This window comes from Syzygium oleosum, unplaced genomic scaffold, assembly GCF_021117445.2.
Source record: "Syzygium oleosum isolate NSW1041296 unplaced genomic scaffold, Sole_v2.1 Sole_v2.04, whole genome shotgun sequence".
Taxonomy (NCBI): Eukaryota; Viridiplantae; Streptophyta; class Magnoliopsida; order Myrtales; family Myrtaceae; genus Syzygium; species Syzygium oleosum.
The window spans coordinates 7,885,961-7,913,721 of record NW_026607488.1 but is presented as its reverse complement, the minus strand read 5'-3'; the positions used below and the strand labels follow the sequence as shown (position 1 = coordinate 7,913,721).

The 27,761-nt window shown below is 44.5% G+C and overlaps 3 protein-coding genes across 4 annotated transcripts; 1 reads left to right on the top strand and 2 right to left on the bottom strand.

Moving 5' to 3' along the window:
- The first annotated feature begins 471 nt into the window (after nt 1-471).
- On the top strand, nt 472-1,944 carry LOC115685308 (probable CCR4-associated factor 1 homolog 7). Of its 2 annotated transcripts, none has more exons than XM_030610347.2 (2): nt 472-825; nt 979-1,944. In XM_030610347.2, the coding sequence occupies exon 2, from the start codon at nt 1,065-1,067 to the stop codon at nt 1,887-1,889; it is 825 nt and encodes a 274-aa protein (XP_030466207.1). In that variant the 5' UTR covers nt 472-825; nt 979-1,064; the 3' UTR covers nt 1,890-1,944. The 2 variants fall into 2 exon arrangements, with proteins under 2 accessions (XP_030466207.1, XP_056166942.1); XM_056310967.1 differs by having other exon boundaries at nt 941-1,944.
- Nucleotides 1,945-9,841: 7,897 nt separating this feature from the next.
- On the bottom strand, nt 9,842-14,222 carry LOC115685335 (conserved oligomeric Golgi complex subunit 5-like). The gene is made up of 3 exons (XM_030610389.2): nt 13,535-14,222; nt 12,532-12,996; nt 9,842-10,896 (listed from the first exon to the last, which is right to left on the bottom strand). The coding sequence occupies exons 1-3, from the start codon at nt 14,174-14,176 to the stop codon at nt 9,961-9,963; spliced, it is 2,043 nt and encodes a 680-aa protein (XP_030466249.1). The 5' UTR covers nt 14,177-14,222; the 3' UTR covers nt 9,842-9,960.
- Nucleotides 14,223-20,952: 6,730 nt separating this feature from the next.
- Nucleotides 20,953-27,315, bottom strand: LOC115685319 (probable folate-biopterin transporter 6). Its single transcript, XM_030610361.2, has 3 exons — nt 26,503-27,315; nt 25,833-25,937; nt 20,953-21,832 (listed from the first exon to the last, which is right to left on the bottom strand). Exons 1-3 carry the CDS (start codon nt 27,166-27,168, stop codon nt 21,035-21,037), a joined length of 1,569 nt encoding a protein of 522 aa, XP_030466221.1. The 5' UTR covers nt 27,169-27,315; the 3' UTR covers nt 20,953-21,034.
- Between the last annotated feature and the right edge of the window lie 446 nt (nt 27,316-27,761).

Genomic DNA, 27,761 nt, shown 5'->3' with positions numbered 1-27,761 from the left:
CGACCGGCCAAAGGTTGAAGATGAAGAAGACGAAGGGAAAAAAAAAGAAAAGGAAAGGAAAAAGAAAAGAAAAGAAAAAATAAAAAAAAATTTCGAAAAAATAAAAAAACAATATTAAAAAATTAGATCGGGGTAAAATTGTCGCAGGTGTACCGGTTTGGGATTTTTGGTGGTCAAAAAAATAGTTCGGGGTAAAATTGTCATAGATGTACCAGTTTGGGATTTTTTGTGGTAAAAAAATAATTTGCGGTAAATTTGTCACAAGTGTACCAATTTAGGATTTTTCGTGGCAGTAACCGTTTAAGGAAAGATATCTTGCAATTGCCTCTAACATTGAAATGACATTTAATTATGAAAAACCATGCGCCACATCAAAACTTTTAAAAAATTAAAATACAGAAAAATTTGAGAGGGAGAGAGATAGACAAGGTGTGGTATACAAAGAGATCTCACTCGACGACCACCGACTTATCTCTTCCAATCTACAACGTAATACCAATCACATGTCCTCGCGATGTGAGCACAGGGAGAGGAAGGCTGCCCTCGCTCTCTGCAAGTGCCTCTAGCCCCTTCCTCTGCAACTGCTCCATCCTCACTCCTCTCCACATTCCAGAAAAAGAAAAACCAACAATAAACAAGAACAAAAAAAAACCCAATCTTTATAGCCTGTCGAACGACAATACCCAGAAAGATTTTCCCCTGAAAAGTTCAAGAATCGTTTCCCGACGGAAAACGCCCAGATCCCATTTCCAAGCTCGTCGGTCGTGACCCTTTTCTGGGATTCCTCGTAAGCCCACGAACGTTCCTCAGCTCGAATATCCTTCGGTAAAGATCTTGTCCCATCGTGTTTTTTCTTTTGTCGGGTCATTGCTAAGTTCTTGCCTTGAGATGGGTATGCGCGATTCTGCTGCTATTTGACGATGTGGGGTGGTAGGTGTAGGTCCTTTTGATTTGGGATCGTGTTTTGTTGTGACGCAGATTTCTGGGTTGTTGCTGTTGTTTTGTTCGTTCGGGATCGTGTTTGGCGTATTGGGGCAAATTTGGGAGGACCGGAAAATTCCAGGATGTCCGTTTTGTCGAAAAGCGATTCGGTTCTGATTAGGGATGTCTGGGATTACAATCTGGAAGACGAGTTTTCGTTGATTCGCGAGATCGTAGATGATTATCCCTACATTGCTATGGACACCGAGTTCCCCGGGATGGTTCTTCGCCCGGTGGGGAATTTCAAGAGCAGCTCCGAGTATAATTACCAGACCCTTAAGGCCAATGTTGATCTTTTGCAGCTAATTCAGTTGGGCCTCACCTTCGCAGATGAGAAGGGGAATCTCCCGACCTGCGGAACCGATAAATACTACGTGTGGCAATTCAATTTCCGCGAGTTTAATTTAAATGAGGATGTTTATGCTCATGACTCGATTGACTTGTTGTCTCAAAGTGGGATCAACTTCAAGAAGAACAACGAGGCGGGCGTCGATGCTAACCGCTTCAGCGAGCTATTGATGTCGTCTGGAATAGTGTTGAATGATTGTGTTCACTGGGTCACATTCCACAGCGGGTATGACTTCGGATACTTGCTTAAGGTGTTGACCTGCCAGAGTCTGCCGAGTACACAGTCCGGGTTCTTTGATCTGATTAAGATGTACTTCCCCGTGCTCTACGATATCAAGCATCTGATGAAGTTTTGCAATAGCCTTCATGGGGGTTTGAATAAGGTTGCTGAGTTGTTGGAAGTGGAACGGGTTGGTGTATGTCATCAAGCAGGTTCTGATAGTTTGCTCACTTGCTGTACTTTCATGAAACTGAAGGAGAATTTCTTTAGTGGCTCTCCCGAGAAGTATGCTGGGGTTTTGTATGGTCTTGGTGTTGAGAATGGACAGAATGGTTACTAAGATGAGGAAAAAAAAGTATTCGAAATAAAAATTTAAAATATAAATTTGTCTGCCAGATTGTGTGTTCCCTCTTCACATCATTCTTTTTTTTTGCGCAGTACAGTCAATTATATTTCTGTTCACTCTCCAAGAGTGATGTGGTACATAGTTTGAGGTCCTTGAGAATGTTAGCAAGCAGTTGAGATAGGAGAATGGACATGCTCACCTAGGAAACGGCATTCATGCTTCTCATTTTGCTTCACATTGAAGCATTGCAGACAAAATGACTAGGCTTCATTGTGTTTTAGAGCTTATCAGATTTAGGAGGACATATCTGAAGGATGAACCTAATAGTGCACAGAATCTGAGGGTGCGTACTCGCGCGCAGAACACGTGCACACGTGCACAGCACACAACGCCCACTCACCTCATGCGCATCCATCCTTTTGTGTCAACTAGTTTCGGGTCATGGACAAGTTAACGAACACAACCATCTGACTATACCTTGCATGCCCCCCAATTTGCCTTCATCTGTTACTTTAAGCAGTATTTATGCTGGGTTAGGACATGGGCTTGACTGTGGGGTGGTTTGCCCTTACCAAGTTCCCGGAGGTCTTGGTTCAATTCCTGTCTTCTCCCTCTCCTGTCTTATACCTAAGAACACAAAAGCTTGTTTTGTATGTAGCCTGTGAAGTTCTTTTTTCTTTTTTTCCATCTGGATCACTCCTATGCGACTAGAGGCTTCATAGTGTTGACTGTTCAGTTTCTCGGTCTGTCTTCATGTCGAGGCTTCTTCCACTATGTTATCCATATGCCTTTTAAACATTGGTATGGATTTTCAGTTAAAGCCAGGTCTTTATTTTGAGCAGGTTTTTTTCTTTATGTGGGAATCATACATTTCTCAGCATATCTGCTTGTCTTTTCTGTTATTAATGTCTAATTTGTCCTGGAAGTGGTGTCGAATCATCATGCACTCATGATATGCTAACTTATTATTCTGAGCAGACAACCTACGCTGCTTAAAGAAATTTCCCCTGCCTTGGATATTATGAAATTTTACCGACTGTGACCTAGAGCTTTGGATGTCATAGCAGTGCAGGAGGCAGATCTTGTGCGCCAAATTATTGGCTTGTGTTGCAAACTTGCTGCTACTACCGGCTTCCTCTGTTACATTCTCTCCTGGCAAGGTGGGCTACTGGCTTTTACAAACTAATGGTCATTTTTATCTACTCTGATGTTCAGCATTTATTACTTTCGTCCTGGATGAAAGAGATTTCAGCATACTGAAACGCGTTAGATAAGCAAAAGGTAGCATTACGATTGCCCCGTTGATTTGGGAGAACATATTCTGTAGGATAACTTATTCCTGATCTGAGACTACTGATATTTCATCACACATTGTCACTAGAGTAGGGTCATTTCTTGTTAGTGCATTCAAAGGCCTTGACCTGGCATAGAAGGTAGAGGACTGTATAATTCAATCTAATTGCAGTTGAAAAGCAAGAAAGAAACCATGTCAAGAGTTTGTTTTCTTTTGGTAAATACAACTCTTATCAAGTAGTGGTAAAATGATTATGGCGTGCGTAGTTTATGAAAATCAGTTCAGGAGGGAATCTAGAGTTCTATTTGGGAGGGGGTTATAGATTCCAACAACAGATTTGAGTTTCTTTGGATTCCAATCACAGTTGACGAAGCTTTGTTGATGTATCGAGTCGAGGAATCTGAAGTTAGTCTTCTTCTTCTTCTTCTTCACAAGGCCTCTTCGTTAAACTTTTTTTTTTCATATGATTGGTGTGTGGCTTGCTCTTTCGACATCGGCACTTTGCATATCAAGTTGTTTTTTGGCTGTGTCGTGTGAAATAGGCTGAGTTTTGGAAAAGTTATTCAGTAGCTGAAATATGCCTTTTTTAGTCATACCCTGGAATGACTTGTGTCGAAATTGTCAAAATATCTGCTTGAACGGAGAGGCTTTCGCCTTTTGCTGTGCTAAGGGGGGATAAACGCCCTCTGTATTGTTCATGTGTTTGGCTATGGAAGATGGCGATTCAGTTGCCACCCCAACCTATCATGTGGTTTTAAGCTCGAACCATTCATCGTTCCGATTTGATTCGCTGCATATGTCCAGTTCCAATCTCAGCTTGTCGAACTGGGCTCTACAATTGTGAACATTTGCTTGAGGAAAATCAGGGGTTGTAGTACATCAGGTCAAATCGTGTTTCCAATCTTTTCAAATGTTCTGACCTGATGTAGTCTTTTGAGTTTCGGATAGACAACTTGGACGACTATCACCCAAAATTTTAGTCGGTGGTGAAGGAAGATGAGACACCAGATACCATCGTCATCTTCGTCCTCCAGCAATGGCAGGAGGTTAACGATTCCACGTCTGGTGTTTGCCGCAGCATTTCTCTGTTTTCTCATTTTGATTGCTCAACCTTCCATCTTTGTTGGTCTGAAATCAATACTTGAGCCCTCTGTCTCTGAACTCAAATCCTTTGTTTCCTCCCAGAGATTCTTCTCTGAAACAGAGTTAAACGAAAGACTATCACCCAAAATTGAAAATCAAAGGACAAATATAAAACTCACATCTTTGTTCCCTCAATACTTGCTGACAACGCAGAACAAGGTACTAAACAGGGACGATATGTAGACCCACAAAGTCCCAGCAAACATAATCAGATTCCAGTTTCGATGACCCATTGTCATTAAATTAAATGGGTCGTGGAGACGAACCCTCTTTAGTGAGCCCATCAATTTAACCCATTGCCGCCATCCTTTCCTTCAAATCAAAGCAAAAGCATAGCATGATCGAGAACAAGAGTAGTGTTCGCTGAAACTCTTGATGACGGGCGTTGAAAATTTTCACAGACAGAATGTGACCTTCTGCCGGGAAAAAACAATCTAGAACTTGTTAGAGGAAATCAATGCTTTGGATGGCTGGCACAGAGATGATTGAGAGTTGCAAACTTGGCTTGGACGACGTTGAGTGGTGAACAGAGAGGCTAAGTCCATAGGATTTTTCTCCTTTTCTATGTTGTTTTTTTCCTCATTTTTTTCATATTAAATATTTTTTCCAGCTTTATCACGTTCCCCAGGTGAGATTTTTTTATCCGGCTTAAATCTGAACATATGAGAATCCAGTGTTATGCCAAACACCTAATAGAATAAGAATTATCCTATCTGAAGTTATATTCGGTCGGTCCACCAGACATAGCCTTACTGCGTGGATCGTCGCTCTAAATGTGACTCTTCTAAGCTTTCTATTCTCTAATTAAAAACCAAATGGCGAAAAATCTTTAACCCGGGCAACCCTCGAAACTGACCCAAAAACGCCATTGATCCTCCTCGAGGGTCGTACAAGGACGAAGGGCATGGTTGGGAAAGCGCAGGAAAAGATCTCCGCCATAAATTGGCAGGCCCGTGAACAAGAACCGAGAGAGAGGAAGGAAGGGGGTTAGGACTAGGGTTTCTGCACACACGCTCAGAAAAGCTTGAATGAGGCTCGAGGAGGAGGAGGAAGAAGAAGAAGAAGCAGCAGCCTGTGATTTCACGCCGACCCTCAACCCGAACCAACCCCTCCATCTCTCTCTCTCTCTCTCTCTCTCTCTCTCTCTCTCTGTATTCAAGTCCATGCTGGGATCTTCTTGGCTGGACTTGTACTCTCTCTCTCTCTCTCTCTCCATCTCCGAGCTCTGTGCTGTGTGCGTGTGTGCGTGTGTGATGGAACATGTACACATCTGTCTCTTTCTTTTCCTGTTTCTTTTGTTTCTCACGAAAATCGCCCCCCCCCGCGCCCGCACGAGCGGCCGTACGCCGACCGGAACCAACAGTGTTGTCTCTCTAAGGCTGTGATGATCAGATCCCGTTCGCTCATGTTCGGAGGAGAGCGTGTGTGCGCAGGAGGGAAAGATCGGGTCGTCGCCGCATCTCTCGAGGGCCGAGCGAGCGGGCGAGCGACGAGCAGACCCGCATTCCTCGTGGCGCGGCGACCCGGAAGGCCGGGCGAGTTTTCGCCGGCAACCGGCGTTCGCAGCCACGGTCGGGGGCTCTGTGCGCTCGCTCTCACTCGTCCCTTTTTTGCGGCATTCGACCCGAGTCCAAACTTGATCTGAGCCTAATGCACAAAATCCTTACACACTTTCGCTTTTTCGTTCTCAAAAAATCACGCTTTTTCGTTCAGTTCTTCAGGCGTTTGCTTCATTGTTTGTTCTGTGTTCACTGGGCTCGGTGAAGAAAGCCATTGATGGGGAAGGAAGCTCCAGCTTCGAATGCGACCTCGTTAGCCCGAAAATACCTTAATCTGTGCGAAAACAGCAAAATTTGTCCAATCTTTGCACATTTGTGTCATTTCTGGTTGAAAAAGAAGGGTGTCGTATAATCAAACATGCCGTCGAGGACCTCCATAGCATAATGCCTGGAATTCAATCGTGTCTTGTGCATCGGATCGTCTAAACCAAAATATTTCGTCCCTCGCTGCCATTCGGCCGCTCGATTTCTGTTCTTGATGGGGTTTATTCATCACGGTGCTCACAAATGAAAAATGCAGTCTTTCCCATCACATCCCATTCGCAATCCATGCGAACCGGCCAGCGTACCCTCATTACCCAAGTAAGGCCCGGTCTCGAGTATCGGTTCTGCAGCTAATGCTTTTTGTGTTACGTTGGAGCCTGAAAGTTGGGTCTCGTCTGTGGTCCCAGCCAGGTCATGGCTTGCAATGTACCGCACTACAATCGGGTAGGTGGGATCTTTAACGTAGGACTATTGTCCAATACCGCCCATTTGCTCTTTGGGGCTTGAGCGGGGCCTGACTTCATCTCTATTGATCAGTTCCAAGGATGAAAATCGAAATTAGAATATACAATACTACAAAAAGGTCCATGAACTTTAGTGTAACGAGTATTATCTCTAAACTTTTAATTTGTGTAGTTGTGAAATTTAGCTTAATATGTAATATCTTCCCTAGCCTAGATCAGATGGAATATCGGACCAAATTTCAGGAAGCACATTAAACAAAGTAAAAGTTAAATGACGACATTGCATTAGGGACCACATTACTAATTACGGTAGCTTAATAACAAGGAAAACGGTTTCATCTTATCTTTTACGAGGAAACATAGTCATCCTCTTTTTCTTTTCACCATCCTCAACATGCTTCATTATGTAAAAGCTTATACGATATTGACCCCAAATGGGTTATTTAATACCATGTGATTTTCTCAAAATTATGTCTTTCCAAGTTTTGCTTTTGCTTTTCCTTTTCTCAAAGCCTAAAAAGAAAAAAAATGGATTTTCTTTCATTCGCTTATTTCACCCAATTTTTCTCCTGTCCATTTTTGCCCCCCAGTGTAGGGCGGGGCTCACCTAGTCCTACCATCCGAAGAAGGGTAAAAGAGTAAAAGAGCCCTCCAGTGGGGCACGCTGCCAGCGATATAAAACCCAGGCTAGGGTTTCCGTCTCCGCCATCACTCATTAGTTTAAGAATGAGGCTCTGCCTCCCGGAGAGGCTTCCCTGGGTGTCCCGGCGGCCGTTGCCGACTCTCCGGTGGACGGCGGAGCCGGTGATTTCGCCGATCCACGACGGTGGACGTGCTCGTCTATCCGTCCGAAACAGCCGCTCTTCCGAAAGGAAAAGAAAAAAAAAGAACAAAAGGGAAAATGCCACGAAAAGTCCTCAACCTTGTACCGCCGTCGGCGACGACGACGATGCTGCTTGCTTTCTGATCTGACCATACCCAGACTCTCCTCGTCTTCACACCCGCACAGGGATTCACCGATGTCGACTCCGATCTTCCACTTCGTGGACGGAACTTCCAGCGTTGAAACGCGCTGAGAGAAACAGAGGCGATGACGAGATGCGGGTTACGAAAGTAAAACAGGCATCGAGAACCGACCGTATCTTGGCGTGGCGGCCAGATCCGGCGCGCAGCCATGGCGGGGTTCCTCCTCCATTTGCCTGATTCAAAGGCGAATCCGAGCCTCTCTCTCTGTGTCTTCCCACGATTCTCCCCCTGTTTTTCTTTAGTTTTGAGTTCCGGGTTTCCTATTTGATGATTAGTTTTCTTGCGTTTTGGTCTGAAAAAACATCTTCATAAATGTAAAAATAGAAACATTTTTCAACCCTTGCTCAGCTGCCGTGGTGTTCACTGTTCATGTGTTCATTTCTGTTTTTGGTCATAATTCGTGTGTTCATTTATTTATTTTCCTTTTTTTTTTGTGTTTCATCGTGTTTGTTGCAACAACAAATAAATTGGTTGAAAAACTAAGAGAAATTGCCTAATAAAATAAGAAAATCACGAGATAAAAAAGAAGAAGAGATAGGAACCGGTTTGGAATTGAGAACCGGTTGGACCCGGGTTATTGGTAGTACCATTATCGGAAGGGAAAATGACACAAACAGTCCCTGAATTTTGACTCAATGTGTAATTTGGACCCTGAACTTTTAATTTGTTCAACGTAGTCCTGAACTTTAACTCAATGTTCAATATGGTCCCTGAACTTTCAATTTGTTCAATGTGGTCTATGAACTTTTGATACATGTTCAATATAGTCCCTGAACTTTATAAAAATGTTTAATGTAGTTCTTTCATTAATTCAAGTTCAAGGACTATATTGTAAATTTTCATATAGTTCATGGACTAAATTGAACATTTACTAAAAGTTCAGGGATCAAATTGAACAAATTGAAAGTTCAGGGATCACAATGAACATGGATTAAAATTTAGGGACTATATTGAATAAATTAAAAATTTATAAATTAAATTATATATTAAGCCAAAGTTCAAAGACTGCTTGTTTGTGTCATTATCCCTTGTCGGAAAGGGCGTAAAACGGGGGAAAGAACCTCCGCGCTATAAAACGCCAAGAGGGAGGCGAGAGGAGCAACCTTAGGGTTTGGCATTCAACTCATTTGCTTTGAGAGAACTGAGGCTCTGCCTCCCGGAGAGGCTCCCCTGGGGTGTCCCCGCGGCGGTTGCCGCCTCTCCGGTCGACGGCGGGGCCGATGATTTCGCCGGCCCGCGGCGGCGGGCGAGCGTGCCTCTTATTAGCGCACGGTTCCATCCCGTCGTCCGAAACAGCCGCTCTGCGAAACAAAGGGAAAATGAACTGAAACTACGACCATGCCCATAGCAGCTGCTTCTCGATCCGACCCGACCGGATCGGCTTCTCCATTTTCTCATGCTCACCATCACCGCCACCACAACCAACACCAACCCCCCCAACTGTAACCTACGATCTCCGCAGAAGATTATTCTGGGTTTTGCAGAAGAAAACTAGGGAAAGGAGTTAAGAGAGGCCGTGACGAAATGCGGGGTGAGAGAAGGCAGGCGCTGAGAACCGGCCGTATCTTGGCGGGGCGGCCAGAGCCGGCACGCAGCCATGGCGGGGTTCCTTCTTCATCATTTTGCCTGATCATTGTCGAATCTGAGCCCCTCTCTCTCTGTCCTTCACGAATTTCTTGCTAAATTTGCCTCTTATCTTTTACTTTTCTTTCTGTTTGGTTGAAGATTTGGCTCTTCTGGCAGAGTTTTCTTACTTCTGTAATTTTTTTTAAAAAAAAAATTGTTTCTTTCTCTTTTCAATCTTGCCTGCAGATTGCTCTGTTCTCCGGAAATTTACCCCCCCTTTTTTTTTTCCAAGATTGGTTTTCGATATATCTCTCACGGTGAATATAGTCATATTAAATAATATATCTTTGAAAGTAGCAAGAAAAATAATCAATACATTAAAAGTCGTGTGATTTTCTCGATATAAGCTAATTTATTTAGTGTCGCAAAATCCTGTCAGTTTAGGGCGCAGGTGGATCGGATTGCTTGTGAAGCCATGGCTGCAACACTGTAGAAAGATGTTGGCTCGGCAGCGCACGTTATACCGGGTCGAATTTGACATATGTTTCATCCTGAGCTATGGACAATTTAACCAAAGAATGTCATGAACTTCATGTGCATTTGCATCGATTGCTGACCCTAGGACTAGCACTATTTACAAGCCTTCTCCAACTATATCTCAAACGCATCATCGTTCAGAAAAAAAAGAAGAGAACGGGGTATGCTCCTAATGTAAGTAACTGTCGTTAGTTATATGCTCGCTTTCAGGGTTACCGAACCGCAGAGGCATTCTCGGTCAAAGATGACCCCGCTTGAAGCATGAGGGGATACACAGGACTGAACTCCTTGTCCCCTCTTGCCCTTACTTTCGCGGCATAATCATCCAAAGTTGCTTTCACGCCTTCCCAGATCTGATCCTCTCCTTGTGAATCCATCCACAGAGAGTACTGCAACGGCGTGAGCTCGTTCCTTTGCATCGGGGACTGCAGGTCGTCTGGACCGCGGGTGTAGAGATGGTGAAGTACACTGACCGGCATATCCTGAAGAAGAGGAGATGCTCCTCCCAGCTGAGATGTTTCCAAGGATACGAGGGGCCTAAATGCTCGAAGGGCTCGGTACGGTTCGCCTAGCTGTTCCGCCTTGAGCAAGTTCCGGCTTACCGACAGCTCCAGCTCGGCCGTGTCTCTAGCCAATCTCAGCCTCCCTGATTCTGATAGAGGCCTCACGAGAGCAGCATGCCTGACGAAGAAGATCAAAACTCGGGAAGCCATGTTTCTAACGAGCCGAGTGCATATCATTTCTGTCCCTCCAGTTGTTGCGTTAGCCGGAGGCATCATCCTGACTAGAAACTCAGTACGGAAGTGAAGAATGCACTTCTGCAACTCCTCCATGTAGGGTGATGATGCATAATTGTCCATAGCAGCATCCATCGCAAGCACGCCAAAGTTCTGGTCATGAATTAGCAGTATGCAAGACTCCAGTCGATCCAGCATCGCTTGAAATAAGGGTGTCACTGCATCACCTGCGACCTTATATATTGCACCCATTGCAGGGGAAAGCTCATCGGCAGCAACAGGCGGGAATTCCCGGATCATAGATGATATGCGGGTGTGAATTTCTTGCAAATACTGACATATGGCGAAGTTCTTCAGCTGGGCTGCTGTAGCAGGACCCGTCACTTGAAGTGCGTCAGGACCAGTAGATATCTGCATTACAAAAGTTGCCCTCCGCCATTCAGAATTATGATATACAAGAATCATAAGGTGACTTCATTTTAACCCAGATGTCACAAATTCAAATCATGGAAACTGTCACTAACATTATAAGGGTAAGGCTACGTGAAATTCGATTGTCTCTCTTGTATTTACCAGAATATATTTTTTTTTCTGTAGCCATCACAATTAGGATCGTGTGTTCTCCCTGCATCCTAAAAAAAGAATCAACCACGAAACTTACTACTAGAATCACACAAACACAGATGTCCCAATAATACATATTCACCTACCGTCTTAAAAAACACCTCAATTGACCTATGTAATTCATTACGAAAAACAGATCTTTATCTATGCATCTAGCATATAGATAAAGATCCTAAACATTTCAAGTGATTGACTCTTGTTTCAACTACGAGATTGAGATGGCTACTCCGTCAGATCATACAAGGTATGTTTAATAGTGGAATAAGCAGGCACATTTAGGGTACCAAACTGTCGTTCTTAAGTCCATATTGTCAACTGGAATTCGATCTATAAACCACTCGGAAGAATCTTGGAGCAAGCATTATCAAACAGATGGCTTCTGGAACTTTTACTAATTATGAAGCGTGCAGTATCTGGCTGGATACATGTAGTGAAGTTGATATTCCAAGGCAAATATTGTTTAAGATTATTAGCGCAACGGGCACTGTGCTCTTCAAACTCACGAGACTTCACATGAGAATGGCCAATATGTGAAATTCCTGACTGACTTTGGCGTGGAGATAGACCACTTTGCATAAAGCAATATTTTGTTCTCGCAAATTGTAAGAGGACCACTTTTTCAGAGAAGTACCCTTACAAATCACAAAAGAACCTATATCCCATTTCCAACACGATTATTCAATCTATGGTGGTCAAAAGACTTGATCATTTACAGAAACTTAAACTGAAGCACGGTTTCAATAGACAAACCATCCAGCTTCAATTCTATATAAGCCTGTAAGGCATTCTCCATACTACGGAAGTTCTTCTATTCACCTCTATCCATGCTATTACTAACCACATCATCCAAAAGGGATAATAGAACAAATTTTTTTTTCTTGTCTGTACAAAAATGAGCAACATCTCTGAATGCATGCATCTGTTTAGAAATTGATTCGCTGAGAAACCAGGTAACATGATCACAGTGATAGCCAAAACCTCCCTCCTCCAAGCCAAATGCTCCTCTTAGGGTTGACTAGTTTTGATAAAGAGGGGAAAAGGCAATTAAGTTGCCACTTCCAACATGCTGAAGTCTATCGTTTATGAAGCTGTTGAGCCTCAAATTCCCCACTAACATGCACCCCTTTCCGGTTTTCCTTCAATGCATATAACAACGCTGCCCCCAAAAAAAAGAAAAGAAAACCCAAGCGAAGAAAAAAAAATTACTAAACATGCCGCCTGAAAGAGAAAAAAAAAATCCCTTGTCCACAATCAACTAAACATTTATTCTCCTGCCGTAAGGGCAAGCTAAGGTCCCTATATGTATATATGCTCTAGGGATATTTCATCCTAACAAATGGACTGAACAACTAAAATCTGGAGAATCATTCACAGGAACAGAGAAATCTACCCTAGTGCAACATATAATGTCCAGTAAATTACCTGGTTCTCAGCTTGTGGCGCCAGCAGGCGGAACGCCATACCAATTTCATGCCAGACAAGCAGAGTTAAACGCCGGTCCAACTGGACAGCTTTTTCAATCTCTTCCTGTATGCATGACACGATTCTTGAGATATGTTCTTTGGAGTGAAGACTTCTGGGGAATTCATGTTTGACAAGATATTTAAGACCTCTGGAGCATTCACACAAGTATTGAATCTCGAATATTTCTATTGCTGAAACCATTTGATCTTTTCCTTCGGGAGTGATAGCCGGCAATACTCCCTCGACATCGGTGTCGCGTGAAATCTGTTCTAGAAGATTCTCGACCATGGAAAGCATCCTCGGGTATCCCGTCGTAAAAATATCATTAACAAAACTCTCTTTGGTGAAAGCAGATTCCATTTTCCTTGCAAAGGCCTGAGCAAGTGCCTCCCAGACGCGGTCTGATAACATTGCATCGCCGTCCTAAGCAAATAAAGTAACTTCAGCAAGGGCATACAGTCCAAGTGTGAGAGGAAACAGAGGAAATCACAAGTCAAAACGTGCTTTTTCTTCGATTTTTGTTTCGGAAGTTATAATTTGGAGAACCAAATTGTTTAAATAAAATTGGACAATCCCGGCGTAGCAAGAGGAGGATCAAAATGGCATTATGTTCAAAGGGATGAGATCTGCAGAGACTGAGAAACAGAGCTAGCATATTATTTCCTCAGGTTCTAAAGCCAAAAGGAGATCATTTCCTTAAGCAAACTAAGACAACCGACGTCGTGCACCAGAACAGGATGGCAAGTGATGCAAAAAAATCATTTTCATAACTTGTTCGACACAGACGAATCACCGCGCCAAATCTCCCCGCCGGCCGATGATGATGCAAGGCTTCAGCCGACTAATTTAAGAGCATGGTCTTCAAAGTCTCACAACACAACAGAGAAAACATCAAGGAGCATCCAAATGCAAACTACTACATTGATCAAGAGCCACGAAATCCCAACACACACTACTAAACCTGAATAACGTCGTCAAGCAGCAATACGTGCGTGAACGGATCCGTCGTCTGCGACAACACCCGCTGCAAGTGCCAAACCGCGACCACGACCGAGCGCAACTGCTCCATACACTCTTCGGTCCCCTTCCAAAGCGCATCGATCGCATCCCGTGGAGGCCCCAGGCTCTCTCCAATCAATATCGAAACAATCAAACCTCGTCCAATGTTCGATTTCGCCTTCGCATCGAATGTGGCATCAACACTCTTCACTCCCGTTCCCTCGTACTTATTCACCAACTGCGCCACGGTGGCCTTCAACTCGCCTAGATTGTGAAACACCTGCAGCCCAGTACCAACCTCCGCCTGGTTCAGCCCTTCCATGCCTCTCTCCAGCACCTTCATGGCCTCGCTCCTGATCTCATCCCCGATCTCGCGGTTCCACTCCAACTCGTCCTCACCCGCACCGCGCTCGTCGCATAGCTGGAGAATGTCCCGGTAGACCCGCGAGACCATGACGAGGCGGGGCTTCTCGGATTCGCGGAGGGACCGGACGATCTCTCGCAACACGCCGGTCCTGGAGTCGATGGAGGGGAGAAGGTCGGAGGCCTCGGATCGGACGCGGCGGAGGCAGGAGACGGAGGAGGAGGAGGAGCGCCGCTCCATAGGAACGAACACCAACCTGATTAACAAATTCTCGGTAACGACCGACCACCTTAACGTATCACCCTTCTTATTCTTTTAAATTCGATGCGATTGGAGGGTAAGATTCGGTTCGGTAAACAGAATCCGTTATATAGAAAAGGAATCTTAACGGATCACCTTCTTATTTTGAATTTAAAAATCTTTCCTCAAAATCCTAAATTAGTATATATGCGATAAATTTATCCCGAATTAATTTTTTGAGCAAAAACAACTCTAAACTAGTACACACGTGGTAAATTTACCTGAAGTAATTTTTTGACCATGAAAAACTTCAAACTAATATACTTGTGACAAATTTACCCTCCGTTAAAATGGATTAACATCACGAAAAATCACAAATTTATAAACTTTTGACAAACGGAGGGGTAAAACCCTAAACTGGTACACCCGTCAATTGTCATGTATCATCCAACTTAGCAATTTGACGGTAAAATTTAGGTGAAACTAACAGAGGCTAAATCTATCATAGATGTACAAATTTAGGGATTTTGAGGATCAAAAAAATTAATTTTTTGAGTAAATTTATCATAAGTGTATCAGTTTGGAGTTTTTTGTGATATTGGCCTTTGCTTTTTTGGAGAAAAATTACCAAGTTTGACTAGTTAAGACCGGATTCTTCAGAGACTGTATAGCGGACGTCTCCATTATTTCCTTTTCGAGGGTTGCACTAGTAATCTTTCCTAATGAGCCATACGGACGTACGTAAACACGTAGGATTTGTGCTGTGAGTTTTACATTCGAATTGAATTGTTTATTTATGAAACATTCTAGATTTGGGATTTAATATAGATTTGGGAAACTTCTGAGCGTGTGAGCGATTGTAACTCTGATTCTCTAATTATTAAAAAATTATTTGCTACTGGCTCTCTCCGTGAATGTAGGTATTCATACTCGGATCGAACCATGTAAATTATTAGCACCCTTTATTATTCCTCATTTTATTTTTTTGATAATTTTGCATAAAAAAAATCGTAAAATCCGATATTTTTTTGCGTTAATATACAACAAGAGAGTTGCCATGGTCATCTTCTTCGTCCTCTTTGAGAAGTGAGAGAATTATCGATTTTAGTTGCAGACTTGCACTGTGCAGTTATCGGTCACGTGGTCACGTGGGCTTGACCGGCGAAACTGAGCCTGAAAGTGGCCTATTTCGTCCTCGCCCACATTCGATTTAGATGGAGGGAATTATGCGGAACTGAACCGAATCGAACCGAACCGAACCTGACCGAACTGAATCGCTCCACTCGACTTTGTTTCGGATCGAATTGGAACAGACTTTCCAGATTGATTACATCCGTTTCGAGAATCCACGAATTCGACCTCGTGTTGTTAGTAGAATTTCCCGTTACTTTTTTTTCATCTCCGACCACTTGATAATTTCTGAACGTGCAAACAACAATTTTATTTTTGAAAAAATTACACTATTCATCCCAATACTTTGTTGCTATTTCTGATTAAATTTTTGTATTATTTTTTAGATTGACTAGTCGAATTTTTTCTGATTTCGCAAACTTTTTGATGAAGTCCTCTGTCTAAAACCCAATCAAAGTAAAATTCAATCAAATTCAGTTGATGCGGCCGTTTTTAAGTGTAAAACATGTGGATGTCCACTTCGACATAAATGAAAATATTTAGCCAATATAGATAATATGGGAATCAAATATTTTCGAACAAGACTAAAGTTTGGTGACTCGAAAGTGGAGGCTGAGTTACACTTAGTTCCCGAGTTGGCCCCTCGAGCTAAGGATAGGCTGGCGAAGCAGACATGGGCAACTAATGCAATGCAGGAGTTCCTAAAGAACCTTAAATGTCCCACAAACCTTGCTCGAGGACACGCGGTCCATCGATCGGAAGAGATCAATCCTGTTGATTTTATTAGGCGAGTCGTCGGGAGATTCCAATTCTTCATCGATAAGGATGATTAGGGCTGGTGAGGACAGCCGTAAATAGCGGACGACCACTTGGCGATGTTTTTTCTTGTCCAATCTTATGTCGAATGTAATTTGAACCTTAGTTTTTACAAATCAAAACCCAGTCAAGATGCCGAGTTCGAATAGTTCAGTAGAATTGGTGAAGAAGGAGAGAGAGAGAGAGGAGATTAAATGTGGTAGCCATATCAGAGGTAGAAGAAGCAAAACGTGGAAACGAGGACGATGGCCTCGACTATGGACAAGATCCTAAAGATGACGCCGTCAATGACAGCTTTTGGGACACATGACATGAAATTCTCTCTTTATGGAAGATTGGATCAAAATTTCAAGAAACATATCTAATAAATTAAAAGTCCAGGTACGACACTGCACATTAAATCAAAATTTATAGATCTTTTATGTCATTTTTCAAAATTAGAAAGAAAGAGCAAGAAGAGCGACTAAGCACGGTAGCTCAATAATAAGGAAAATGGTTTCATCATCAATCGTTCACGTGAGAACAACCTTCTCCTCTTTTCTTTTCTCAATCCTCAACATTTTTCAGGAACGCCACATTTTTCGCGAAACAAAGGCGCTCTAAATACCTTGTGATTTTCTCAAATTATGTCTTTCCAATTTTTTCCATTTCCTTTTTCACAGAGCCTAAAAAACGGTAGACATTCCTTAATTCACTTATTTTTACCCAATTTCTCTCCTGACATTTTTGCCCTCCGGTGTAGGACGGGCTATAATACCTTATCATCAAACAAAAAAACGGAAGCTCAGCTCCCACCGGGAAGGGGTAAAAGAGTAAAAGAGCCCTCCAACAAGGTTCACCTCCAGAGGAGAAAATAGATATAAAAATCCAGCTTAGGGTTTCGGTCGGTCTCCGCCGTCGCTCGTCGGTTTAAGAATGAGGCTCTGCCTCCCGGAGAGGCTCCCGGGTGTCCCGGCGGCGGCCGTTGCCGCCTCTCCGGTCGACGGCGGAGCCGGTGATTTCGCCGATCCAGGACGATGGGTGCGTCCGTCCTTAGCGGAGGACGTGCTCATCTGTCCGAAACGGCCGCCGTCCCAAAAAGAAAAAAAGAAGAATAGGGAAAATGCCACGAAAAATCCTAAACCATGGTACCTACGACGACTACGACGATGCTGCTTGCTTTCTGATCTGACCCGACTCTCCTCACACCCGCACAGCAATTCTCCGATGGCGATGCCGATCTTCCGCTTCGTCGACGAAACGCTCGGCGTTGAAACGCGCTGAGAGAAAAAGAGAGGCGATGACGAGATGCGGGGATACAGAAAATTACAGGCATCGAGAACCGACCGTATCTTGGCGGGGCGGCCAGATCCGGCGCGCAGCCATGGCGGGGTTCCTCCTCCGTTTTGCCTGATTCAAAGGCGAATCTGAGCCTCTCTCTCTCTCCGTCTTCCCACGATTCTTCCCCTGGTTTTCTTTCTCGTTTTCTTCAGCTCTGGAGTTCTGGTTTTTCCCAATTTGATGGTGATTTTTCTTGCGTTTTGCTCTGGAAAAAACGGGTTTTTTTTTTCTCGGGAAAATGAAAAAGGAAACACTTTGAAAAAAAAAAAAAAACCTGCTCGCCTGCAGTCGTGTTTAATTTTTCTTTAATTTTTTTGGCCTTTTCTATTTGTGTTTTATCGCGTTTGTTGCAGCACCAAATAAATTGGTTAAAAATTTAGGGGAATTCCGTAATAAAAATTAGAAAATCACGAAGAAGAGGAGCCGGTTTGGAATTGAGAACCGGTCGGACCCGGGTCATTGATGATACCGTCGTAAAGAAGGGGGGTAAAAATGGGAAAGAACCTCCGCAATATAAAAGCCAGGAGGCGAGAGGGGCAACCTTAGGGTTTAGCGTTCAGCTCATTAGCTTTGAGAGAATTGAGGCTCTGCCTCCCGGAGAGGCTCCTGGGGCGGTTGCCGCCTCTCCGGTCGACGGTGGAGCCGATGATTTCGCCGACCCACGGCGGGCGGGCGGGCGGGCGCGAGGGCGCGCGTGCCTCTTCGCGCGCGCGTTTCCGCCCGTCCGAAACAGCCGCTCCGCGAAACAAAGGGGAATTGAACTGAAACAACAGCGACCTTCGACCAAAAAAAAAAATTTTTTTTTTGAAACTACGACCATTCCCATAGCAGCTGCTTCCCGATCCGACCCGACCCGTTCTCTGCTTCTCCATTTTCATGCTCACCACCACCACCAACCCCCCAACTGTAACCTACGATCTCCGCAGAAGATTATTCTGGGTTTTACAGAAGAAAAGAAGGGAAATGCGGTAAGAGAGGCTGTGACGAAATGCGGGGTGAGAGAAGGCAGGCGCTGAGAACCGACCGTATCTTGGCGGGGCGGCCAGAGCCGGCACGCAGCCATGGCGGGGTTCCTTCTTCATCATTTTGCCTGATCATTGTCGAATCCGAGCCTCCTTCCCTCTCTCTGTCTTTCACGAATTTCTTCCTGAATTCTCTTCTTCTGTTCTTTTTCACTTTTCTTTCTTTTTTGGTTGAAGATTTGGGCCCTACATGCAGGGTTTTTCTTATTTCTCTAATGTAAAAAAAAAAATTGTTTCTTTCCCAATTTTAATCTCGCCTGCAGATTGCTCCGTTCTTTGGAAATTTTCCCCCCTTTTTCCTCCAAGATTTTTTTTCTCTCGATATATTTCTCGTGGCGAGTGAATAATAGTCATGTTAAATAATCTGTTTTTGGAAAAGTAACAAGAAAAATGATTAATGCATTAAAAATCGTACGATTATCTCATTATATTTATTTTAATCAGTGCCGACGAAGCCCTGTCCGTTTAACATCAGACGATCACTACCGTCCGTCGGTCACTGACTCCCGGTTTTAAGAAGAGGGAAAAAGCACCGGCCGTGGAGACCGAAATGCCCTCCCGCGATTTGTCCTTTTCGGGAAGGACGAAGGGCAGAAAGGTAAAATCGCCGAGGGCCACGGAAACCAGAAGATCATAAACCGAAACCCCACCCACAGGTGAGAAAACCTCCGTTTTTAGGGTTCGTCGGGCACGCTCGAATCTTGAATGAGGCTCTCTCTCCCCCTCTACCTCGCTCCCTCCGCCGCGGGATCTGATGGTGGAAGGAAGAAGCCCGTGATTTCACCGACGATCCTAGAACACCATTCGACCATGACTCGCTGTCTCTCTCTCTCTCTCTCTGTGATGCGTCTGCTTCATTCTCTCGGCTGCTTAGAGAATCTTGCTGCTGCTGCTGCTTCTTCTTCTTCTTCTTCTTCTTCACAGGCTTCTTGTTTGATGTTGCTCCTCATCTTTTCTGATGATCTGAAAATCGCCCCCCCACCCCCGCCCCGCCGCGGTCGGGCTCCGACCGCGCGACCCGACCCGGACCGGACCGACCGACCCGTAAGGCCGTGATGACGGTTGTTCCCCAAGTTTGGAAGAGCGTGTGCGCGCACGGAGGGATCTGGTCGGGGGTGGCATCGAGGGAAGCGCCCCACTCGCCCACGCCCGCATTCTTTTGCCCCCCTCCCGGCGGGGCGACCCGGATGGCCCGCGAACGGAAATGGACGGCACCGTCCCTTCTCTTCGCCGGCAACCGACTCTGGTCGCAGCCGAGGGGTCGGTGCGGCGGTGTCCGGCTTCTTTGGGTGGGTGGTGCCTCTCTGCCGCCCTTTGGCTTCGATCGTAACCCTGCAAACTTGGTCTGAGCCTAAGCATTTGCGTTTCTCTATCCTTCACCCACTCGATTTTCTCTTTCTTTCATCAAATTCGTGCGCTAAATTCCTTTTTTTTTTTTTACCATTTTGGCCCTTTTTTCCAATTTTTGCGAGCTATTTTATTGGTTTTTTTTTCTTTCCTTTTTATTTGGTCGATGGCTTTTTTTCAACTTTTACCATTTTGGTTCTTTTTCCTTTCTTTCTTTTATATTGATCATTCGTGTCATTTTTAAGTGTTATTTGGATGTGTTTTTATGTGCCGTGTGGGAACATGTTTCCTGCTTTGTCTATCTCCCAAATTTCCTCATCAATCGAAACTATAACTAAGACGGTCTGATGATTTGTATAATTAAATAAAGAAAATAGTAAATTGATCTTACTTTCTCGCGTACATCACAAGGTTGGTGTCTTTTTTTATTTCATATAATGATATAAATCATTGGATGTCTCGTACTTGAAAATCAAATTTACTAAAATTTTCCTTGGTATAGGAAATGGAAAGCAACGAGATGCTTCTTATACATTATTGCTAGCTAGGAAATAAACATAGTCGTATTTTTATTCCGACTTTAATCGGCATGGCATTCCGAGATCATGGGTTCGTGGTTTTAGTGTCTCTACTTTTCTTTCTCCATGTCGATTCGGTCGCATTGATCAGTGCCAATCTCGAACATGTGTCGATTTGGATCGCGACGTTGTAAATCTCTAGAGGAAACAAAAAAATCGAAAGAAGAAAAAGCCTCGACTCGGTCACGCGCTGAAACATCGAATTTAATTTTAGATCCTAATCGCCGTGCTTGATTAAATTTTGTAAACTCTCTGTTGTCCATCTAATTGGGATCCCGACAATAATTCTTGGTCTAGCTAAAACGACGACAAATGAAGTTGGGTCCCATGACGCATCGGGAAACGATAAAGAGGGAAGGTCGAATGACAAATGTACCCCTCGTGAAAGACCGGTCGACGAAACCCTCGAGGAGTGGGGACCACCAGGTCACAACTTTCTAAGTCCACGGGAGTCCGAATCCCCGCAAAAATCAAAACGGACCGTCGTCGTTTCGTTGGCCAAATGCAACCCCCCAAAAAAAAAAAAGGCAAACCAAACCTCGAATTTTTATCCTCAAAGAAAAACAAGATAATCTGGAAAATTTGAAATATAATATCAATTAATGCAATGGATGCCTTAATCTCTGTACAAAATCGAATTAGCGTTAAACCTCGCTTTGCTCGCTCGTGGGAACGAGTTGTAACCCTTCATGGCCATGGCCGCGGCCGTCGTAGTCGTCGTCTTCGTCGTCCGTGCTTCCGTTCTTATTGCTGAACGCGCCGGAAGCGACGATGGCGTCGGACTGCTCCGCCTCCGGGACCAGGAAGATCAACCCCAGCGTGGCGAGCCGCAGCACGTTCCGTATCAGCAGGGCCAGCCACAGGTTCCTGAAGTCCGTCCTCGTGACGTGCATGAGGCGCAGCACCAGCCCTCCCCCCATCTTGGAGCTCAGGAACCCCAGGCTGTCGATGCACATGAGCAGCGCGAAGAACATCCCTTCGATCCCCAGCGGGCACAGCTTGGTGCTGAGCACGATCATCGGCATCCACCGGATCCTACTCACCACCCGCGACACGCACTCCTCCGCGATCACGAAGAACGAGTCGGGCACCCCGAGCGCCAGGTTCCACCTCCGGACGAAGACGAGGTCGAGCATCCCCGTGATGGCGTACAGGAACTGCACGGAGAACAGGAGCTTCCGGAACGGGCAGTCCTTGAGGGCTTTCTGGTAGATGAGGACGCCGACCATGGAGGCGAGCGCGCCGACGGCGTAGACCATGCCGACGAACTCCTGGGAGAAGGCCGGGCCGGCCTCGGGGTCGGTGTACCAGTAGAACTGGCCTTCGTGCGTGCTTATGTTGAGGGAGAAGGAGAGGTACATGTAGAGGGATGGCTTCCATACTTGGGGGAGCTTGATTGTTTCGTACATGCCTCTCATTGCTACTCCTATCTTCTCCGTGGCCTGCGCACATTATAGTCAATGCCGATGCTGAAGTCGACGCCTCGACAAAGAAAATCTTGTACAATGCTATTGTTCGATACCTATTTTTTTTTTTTTTTTTTTGTAACCCAGGGAACCCCTGCACGGCCGACAGCCGGGGAGTAAACCCTGAGGGCGACACGTGCTAGCCACCACACACGTGCCACCGGTTAAGTCACCCTGCGGCGCCCGGGATTCGAACACTCAACCTTTTGCGAGAGGAAAAGTGCGCGTTCCAGCAGCGCCACCCAGGCGAGTGGTTGTTTGTTCGATACCTATTGATCTTTTTTATTTCCAAACTTTTGAGCTTACTCTCGTTTGATGTGTAATGAATGAATCAGAATGCTTGGTTTCGGTGATTTAATGTTAATGCACCACATGAAACATCTTTCTCGGATTTCCACGCTTTGAAAGGACGTGCGAATTACGTTACAATGTTAAGTTGAAATGTGTCTCTCTATAGACAAAGAAATGCCTTAATGTACCGTAAGGTAAGTAATTCAAATGGGAATTGATAATCCAGAACACACTAATGATAAAACTTGGTAAATCGCTTTGGTAATTTCATAGAAGAATTAGTCAATTTGGAGCGTCGGTGAGTTATGCAAATAAAATTTGATAGGTTTATATGAAAATTGCTAATCTACAAATGACTAATTTTTTTTAATGATTTCATAAAATTATCTGTAAATTACCAACATATTACATAGAAATGTAAATTACCAACATATTACATAGAAAGAAAGTCACCGATCATTTGTTTTACGGGAAAAGTGTCGGAAAAATCTTAAACCTTTTGTATTTGTGCCAATTGAGTCCTAAACCTTTTGTCTTTGTGCCAATTTAGTCATTCCGGCTAATTTTGGCCCGATTTTGTTGACATGGATACCGGCCGGCCTACGTGACACCGCCGACGCTACCGTGGACAATTTAAAATAATATTTTAATATATATTTTAAATTTTTTATTAATTTTCTGATTTTTTTCTTTTTTTTTCTTTTTTTTTTCTCTTCTCCCTCCTTACTCTAGCCGGTCGCTGGACCGGCAACCGGCTAAAGGCCAGAGACCAGAGGCCAGTTACCGGCGAGGCTTGCCCTTGCCGGATGGCCACGAGGGCGGCCTCGCTGGCCATGGGCGACGCTCGCCCTCGCCAGCGATGGCAAAGGCGAAGGCGAGCCTCGCCATGGCTGGGCGTGGGCGGCCGGCCATGGGCGAGGCTCGAACTCGCCGGATCTGGTGAGATTGAGCTTCGCCCAGCCATGGCGAGGCTCACCTTTGCCTTTGCCATCGCTGGCGAGGCCGAACGTCGCCCATGGCCGACTGCCCTCACCAGCGGTTGGGCGAGGCTCGACCTCCCTGGATCTAGCGAGCTCGAGCCTCGCCCAACCATGGCGAGGCTCGCCTTCACTGTCGCTAGCAAGGGCGAGCATCACCCATGGCCAGTCGCCCTCACCAGCGGCTGGGTGAGGCCCGACCTCACTAGATCTGGCGAGCTCAACCTCGCCCAGCCATGGCGAGGCTCGCCTTCGCCATCATTGGCGAGGGCGAGCATCACCCATGGCCGGCGAGGGCAGGGCAAGCCTCGTCGGTGACCGGCTTCTGGCCTGTCGCCGGTCCGGCAACCGGCTAGAGTAAGGATGGAGAAGAGGAAAAAAAAAAAAGAAAAAAAATCAGAAAATTAATAAAAAAATTCAAATATTATTAAAAATTGTCCACGTTAACACCAGCCATGCACCTAGGCCAGCTGGCGTCCATGTCAGCAAAATCCAATCAAAATTAGCCAGAATGACTGAATTAGCACTATATCAAAAGATTTAGGACTCAATTGGCACTATATCAAAAGGTCTATGATTCAATTGGCACAAAAAAAAGGTTTAGGATACAATTGACACCAATGCAAAAGGTTTATGATTTGTCTGACACTTGTCCCTTTGCTTTACCAATAAATTCTGTATTTTTTAGGCGCGGAACAATAATTCCGCCGGTGTTATCGTCTAATAAAATATTATTCGGATCTACACTCAATCATTTTGCAGCTTACTCTTGATGAACCTGTGAGGAAGAAGTTTCTGTTGTATCTTTGATCTCTAAATTTTCCAGTATATAAGATAATTAACGCGTGCAATCTCTCCAGCGGAAAATTGAAGAAGAATATAGAACAAGGCATAAGAAGATTTGCTTGTAGCTAACGTCAATGGGGATATATAATGTCTTGTTCATATCAATGGACAAAGACATTTCGCCTGTCAAAACATAGTATATAACCACCTTAAAAAAGGGTTATCTACACGTCATTCCTCTTTGGTATTTTATCAAGAAATCTCACATGAAAAATCAATTTTTGGTGCAGTTTTTACATGCATTATTGTTGCATGCATCATCTTCACACGTGGAGTGCGTTTGATTCGGCATTTTGAAAACTCCTTAGTTTGGTCAACATCATTTCGGCCACCAAAAACAACCCGATAAAAACTAGGGGTAAGCAAGATGGACCGCCCAAACCGGGACCGGACCGGACTAACCGGTTTGGTCCGGTTCTCTGGAATATCGGTCCGGTTCCCGGTTCCTAAAAGTGGAACCGGTTTCCGAGCTGTCCGGTTCCCGTATCTAGGGTAGGAACCGAACCGATAAATATATATTTTTCTAATTTTTTCATATATATATATATATATATATATTTATTTACTTTTTAAAATTTTTGAAAAAATAGAAAGCCTAATATAATTTCCCAAATTCCCTCTTGCGTTTACCAATAAATGATTAGTCCTATTGGAACCGGTTCGATCCACGGTCCAAAGACTAGCCGGTCTGGTCCCTGGTCCTAGAAACTGGGAATCGGTCCTTCTGGTCCAGTTCCCGGTTCTTGGGTTGGATTGGACCGGATCGGAAACCGTTCACCCCTAATAAAAAGCCCGAGTGACGAGATTAGGTCAAAAAATCACCCCGGAAAAGGGAATCACTAGTCAAAGCTGCAGTAACCCTGTTGAACCGAAAAACTAGTTACGGCCGTGAAAACAGCGTCGCCTTTTTTTTCGATATTTACTTCGATTCGTTTTAATTTACGCTCATCTCCCGCCTCGTTCACGAACTTTATAAAACGAGCAATTCAACACGGAGGATCTCAAGAGAGATCTCGTGCTTTCTTTCGAGAATAATACAGGCTGGAGATGGCAGTTCCATGGCCATTTTCTTTGTTTTTTTTTCTAGCTAAAAGATAATTTTTAGTAAATAAAGGAAGTGTTTCTAAGGCAGGTGCTTCTGGGTTGTTATACTTCGATGAAAAAAATATGTATTTTTCCGAGGTTGAAAAGCCAATGCAAGTCAGAAAGTCCACCGCTTAACCTAACCTCTAAAGATAATCTACTTATAATTAAACCACAAAGCACTGATTAAGATGTTCTTGTTTTGGTCAAAACCCTGATTAAGATGTTCAAGCTTTCGTTTTCACACCCTTTTTAACGATTAGAAACCCGTCACCGCAAGCAACTTTGCCCACGATTCATTCATTTGTTTTAGCTTATTCAATTTAATTCTTCCCTGTTTTTCCTTGGTAAAAAGAAAAAAAGGGGGAAAGTAGGACTTGAACGAGACAAATCGCCTAAACTTTCATCGTTGACCCCCCTGACCCGAGAAGGAAGGTTGAGTTTCGATCCGTTGTGAACACCTTCACGCCACACACTTCTCAGATTTGGATTCGCTACCGTCATTAAAGTTGACCAAAACCCTAGATGGAGACACGTCCATCTTTAAATCTCCATTGACTTTAACGTTCGTTGACTTATTGATTGGCCAATTAGCTAAGACGAAGCTCTAAGGGTCGTACCCAATTTAGCTATAAATTAGAGATGCTCGAGGTGAATATTTCTATGGGTGTTTTCTTTGTATTGCGGAAATATTATTTAAGAATTAATCCGTAGCACGCAAAAAAAAATAAAGATGTGACCATGAGAAAAGCATTGCGAGAATTAGAATTATTGCTGACCTTTTGCTTCTTCTCGGAATGTAGAGCGTCTGTCCTCCCTTCATGAATTACAAAACCAAGACCTATCAACAAAGCTGGCGGGATTGCTAATATCCCCAGAGCTCCCTGCAAAAAAATCACCACCACAACAAAAAATAATTTGAAATTCATCTAAAATAAGATTAGTGGCAATTTCCAAAGGATAAATCTTGCGTGCCGCGAAATTGATTATTACCGCACCCATTTCCTTAAATTTTTCTTTAACGAAGGCTTTAAAAGAGTTAGATATTCTCTCTATCTTACGTTTGATTAATTCGGACGTGTGGTCACCGATCATTCGAACGTATTTCAATTGACAAAGTATAGTGTTCTGAGAAATCATTTCCAACATAGCACTTGAGAAAATCATAGTGAGATCAAAACACGAATATTTACCCTCCATCTCTGGTAAATAAAGTCAGCATCAAACGAAGAAATTCTGTTCAAGATTTGCTGACATTCGTGCAGTTAAATTTGACTGTGAAATGGTCAGCCTTTCTTTAACGTGTAGGCCCTGTAGGGCCAGGAAATCCCAATTGTCCAAGATCTAGTTAATTGATAATCTAACTAATCCAATAAAAAATGCCAGCTAAATATTCTTAATTTGACTAAACTAAACTTAAGAAGAAAAAATTAGAAACTTTGAGCTGACCTGAGCTCCGATATGGTGAACGAAGAAGCCGCTGGTGGAGTACCCAATCAATGCTCCGGCGGACGAGCACAGCCCGCAGAGGCTCTGCATGTCCGGCGCGAGCGCCGCCATCTCGATGCTGTTGCGCGCCACGCACGCGTCGATGGTCACGTCGGCGATGGCCACGGCGGCGGTCAGCCCCACCAGGAACGCCAGCGCCTCCGGCACCGGCAGCCTGCCCCCGGCCGCCACCGCCATCGCCGAGGTCGCCCCGAGGACCCCTGCGGCGACGAAGTAGGGCCTCCGGCGGTAGCCCATCACGGGGAAGACGTCGGTGAGGAGGCCCCAGAGGGGCTTCATGATCCAGGGGATGTAGTAGAGGCCGCTGTAGAGCTGGACGGAGGAGGGCTGGACCCGCTGCACGTCCTTCCAGTAGAAGTCGGAGACGACCCTGAAGAAGGAGCCGGCGAAGCCCTGGTTGAGGCCGTACACGACGAAGACGCCGAGGATGAAGGTCGGGTTGAGGTTGGCGGACAGCATCTGGAGCCATTGGATGGGCTCGAGGAGGAGGGAGAAGAGGCGGTTCTTGGAAGCTTTCGGTTGGAAAGCGGCGGCGGCAGAGGGCGGCGGACGGTGGTGGTCGGAGAGGGACTCTTGGACCAGTTTCTCGGTTTCTAGGGAGCCCATTTTGCTGAGGTTTCAGGGAGAGGGAGAGAGTCTTTTCATAGGGAAGAGTTGACTCTTGGGGGATACATTGCTGCAAGCGTAAGGTTTGGGTTACACGAATGGATTCTTTAATCAATATAGAGATTGAACTTAGGGAGGTTCCTTCCCAATACTTATAATTTTCACATATATGCAAAAATTATTCGTTAGAGTAGTAAAATACTTTTTTGGGTTGGGACATGCATTGTGCTTGGTGCATCTTTAGTATATAATTTTGTTTGTGGGGAATTAATTTATCGGGCATGATCTACACATGTCTCCAATTAATTTGAAAGCAAATGATGAGGTGGTCCAAGGATCATCCCACCCCATATGAGTTCTCCTCTCAAATTCCCACCTCTATACTTGCTCCACTTGCACACATCAAGAGAAAGAAGAAGCCCTTAACCTGAGATGTGAAGGGAGGGGTTTGGAGGATTTGTTGGGAGGGGTTAATTTAGATTATAGTTTATATTTGTACATTGAAAACCAAACAAGGAAAAAGGGTCTTAACTATCCATCTCTTAATGGAGATATGAAATATTTATGTAGAGTAAAGTAGGGATGGGCACCAG

Excerpts from the sequence above, each read along its gene's own strand:
- LOC115685308 (XM_030610347.2), top strand. The coding sequence starts at position 1,065 with ATGTCCGTTTTGTCGAAAAGCGATTCGGTTCTGATTAGGGATGTCTGG.
- LOC115685335 (XM_030610389.2), bottom strand. The coding sequence starts at position 14,176 with ATGGAGCGGCGCTCCTCCTCCTCCTCCGTCTCCTGCCTCCGCCGCGTC. Across the intron at positions 12,997-13,534 it reads TGCTTGACGACGTTATTCAG|GACGGCGATGCAATGTTATC; the intron begins GTTTAGTAGTGT and ends TTATTTGCTTAG. Across the intron at positions 10,897-12,531 it reads CGCCACAAGCTGAGAACCAG|ATATCTACTGGTCCTGACGC; the intron begins GTAATTTACTGG and ends TTTGTAATGCAG.
- LOC115685319 (XM_030610361.2), bottom strand. The coding sequence starts at position 27,168 with ATGGGCTCCCTAGAAACCGAGAAACTGGTCCAAGAGTCCCTCTCCGAC. Across the intron at positions 25,938-26,502 it reads TTCACCATATCGGAGCTCAG|GGAGCTCTGGGGATATTAGC; the intron begins GTCAGCTCAAAG and ends ATTTTTTTGCAG. Across the intron at positions 21,833-25,832 it reads ATTCCGAGAAGAAGCAAAAG|GCCACGGAGAAGATAGGAGT; the intron begins GTCAGCAATAAT and ends TAATGTGCGCAG.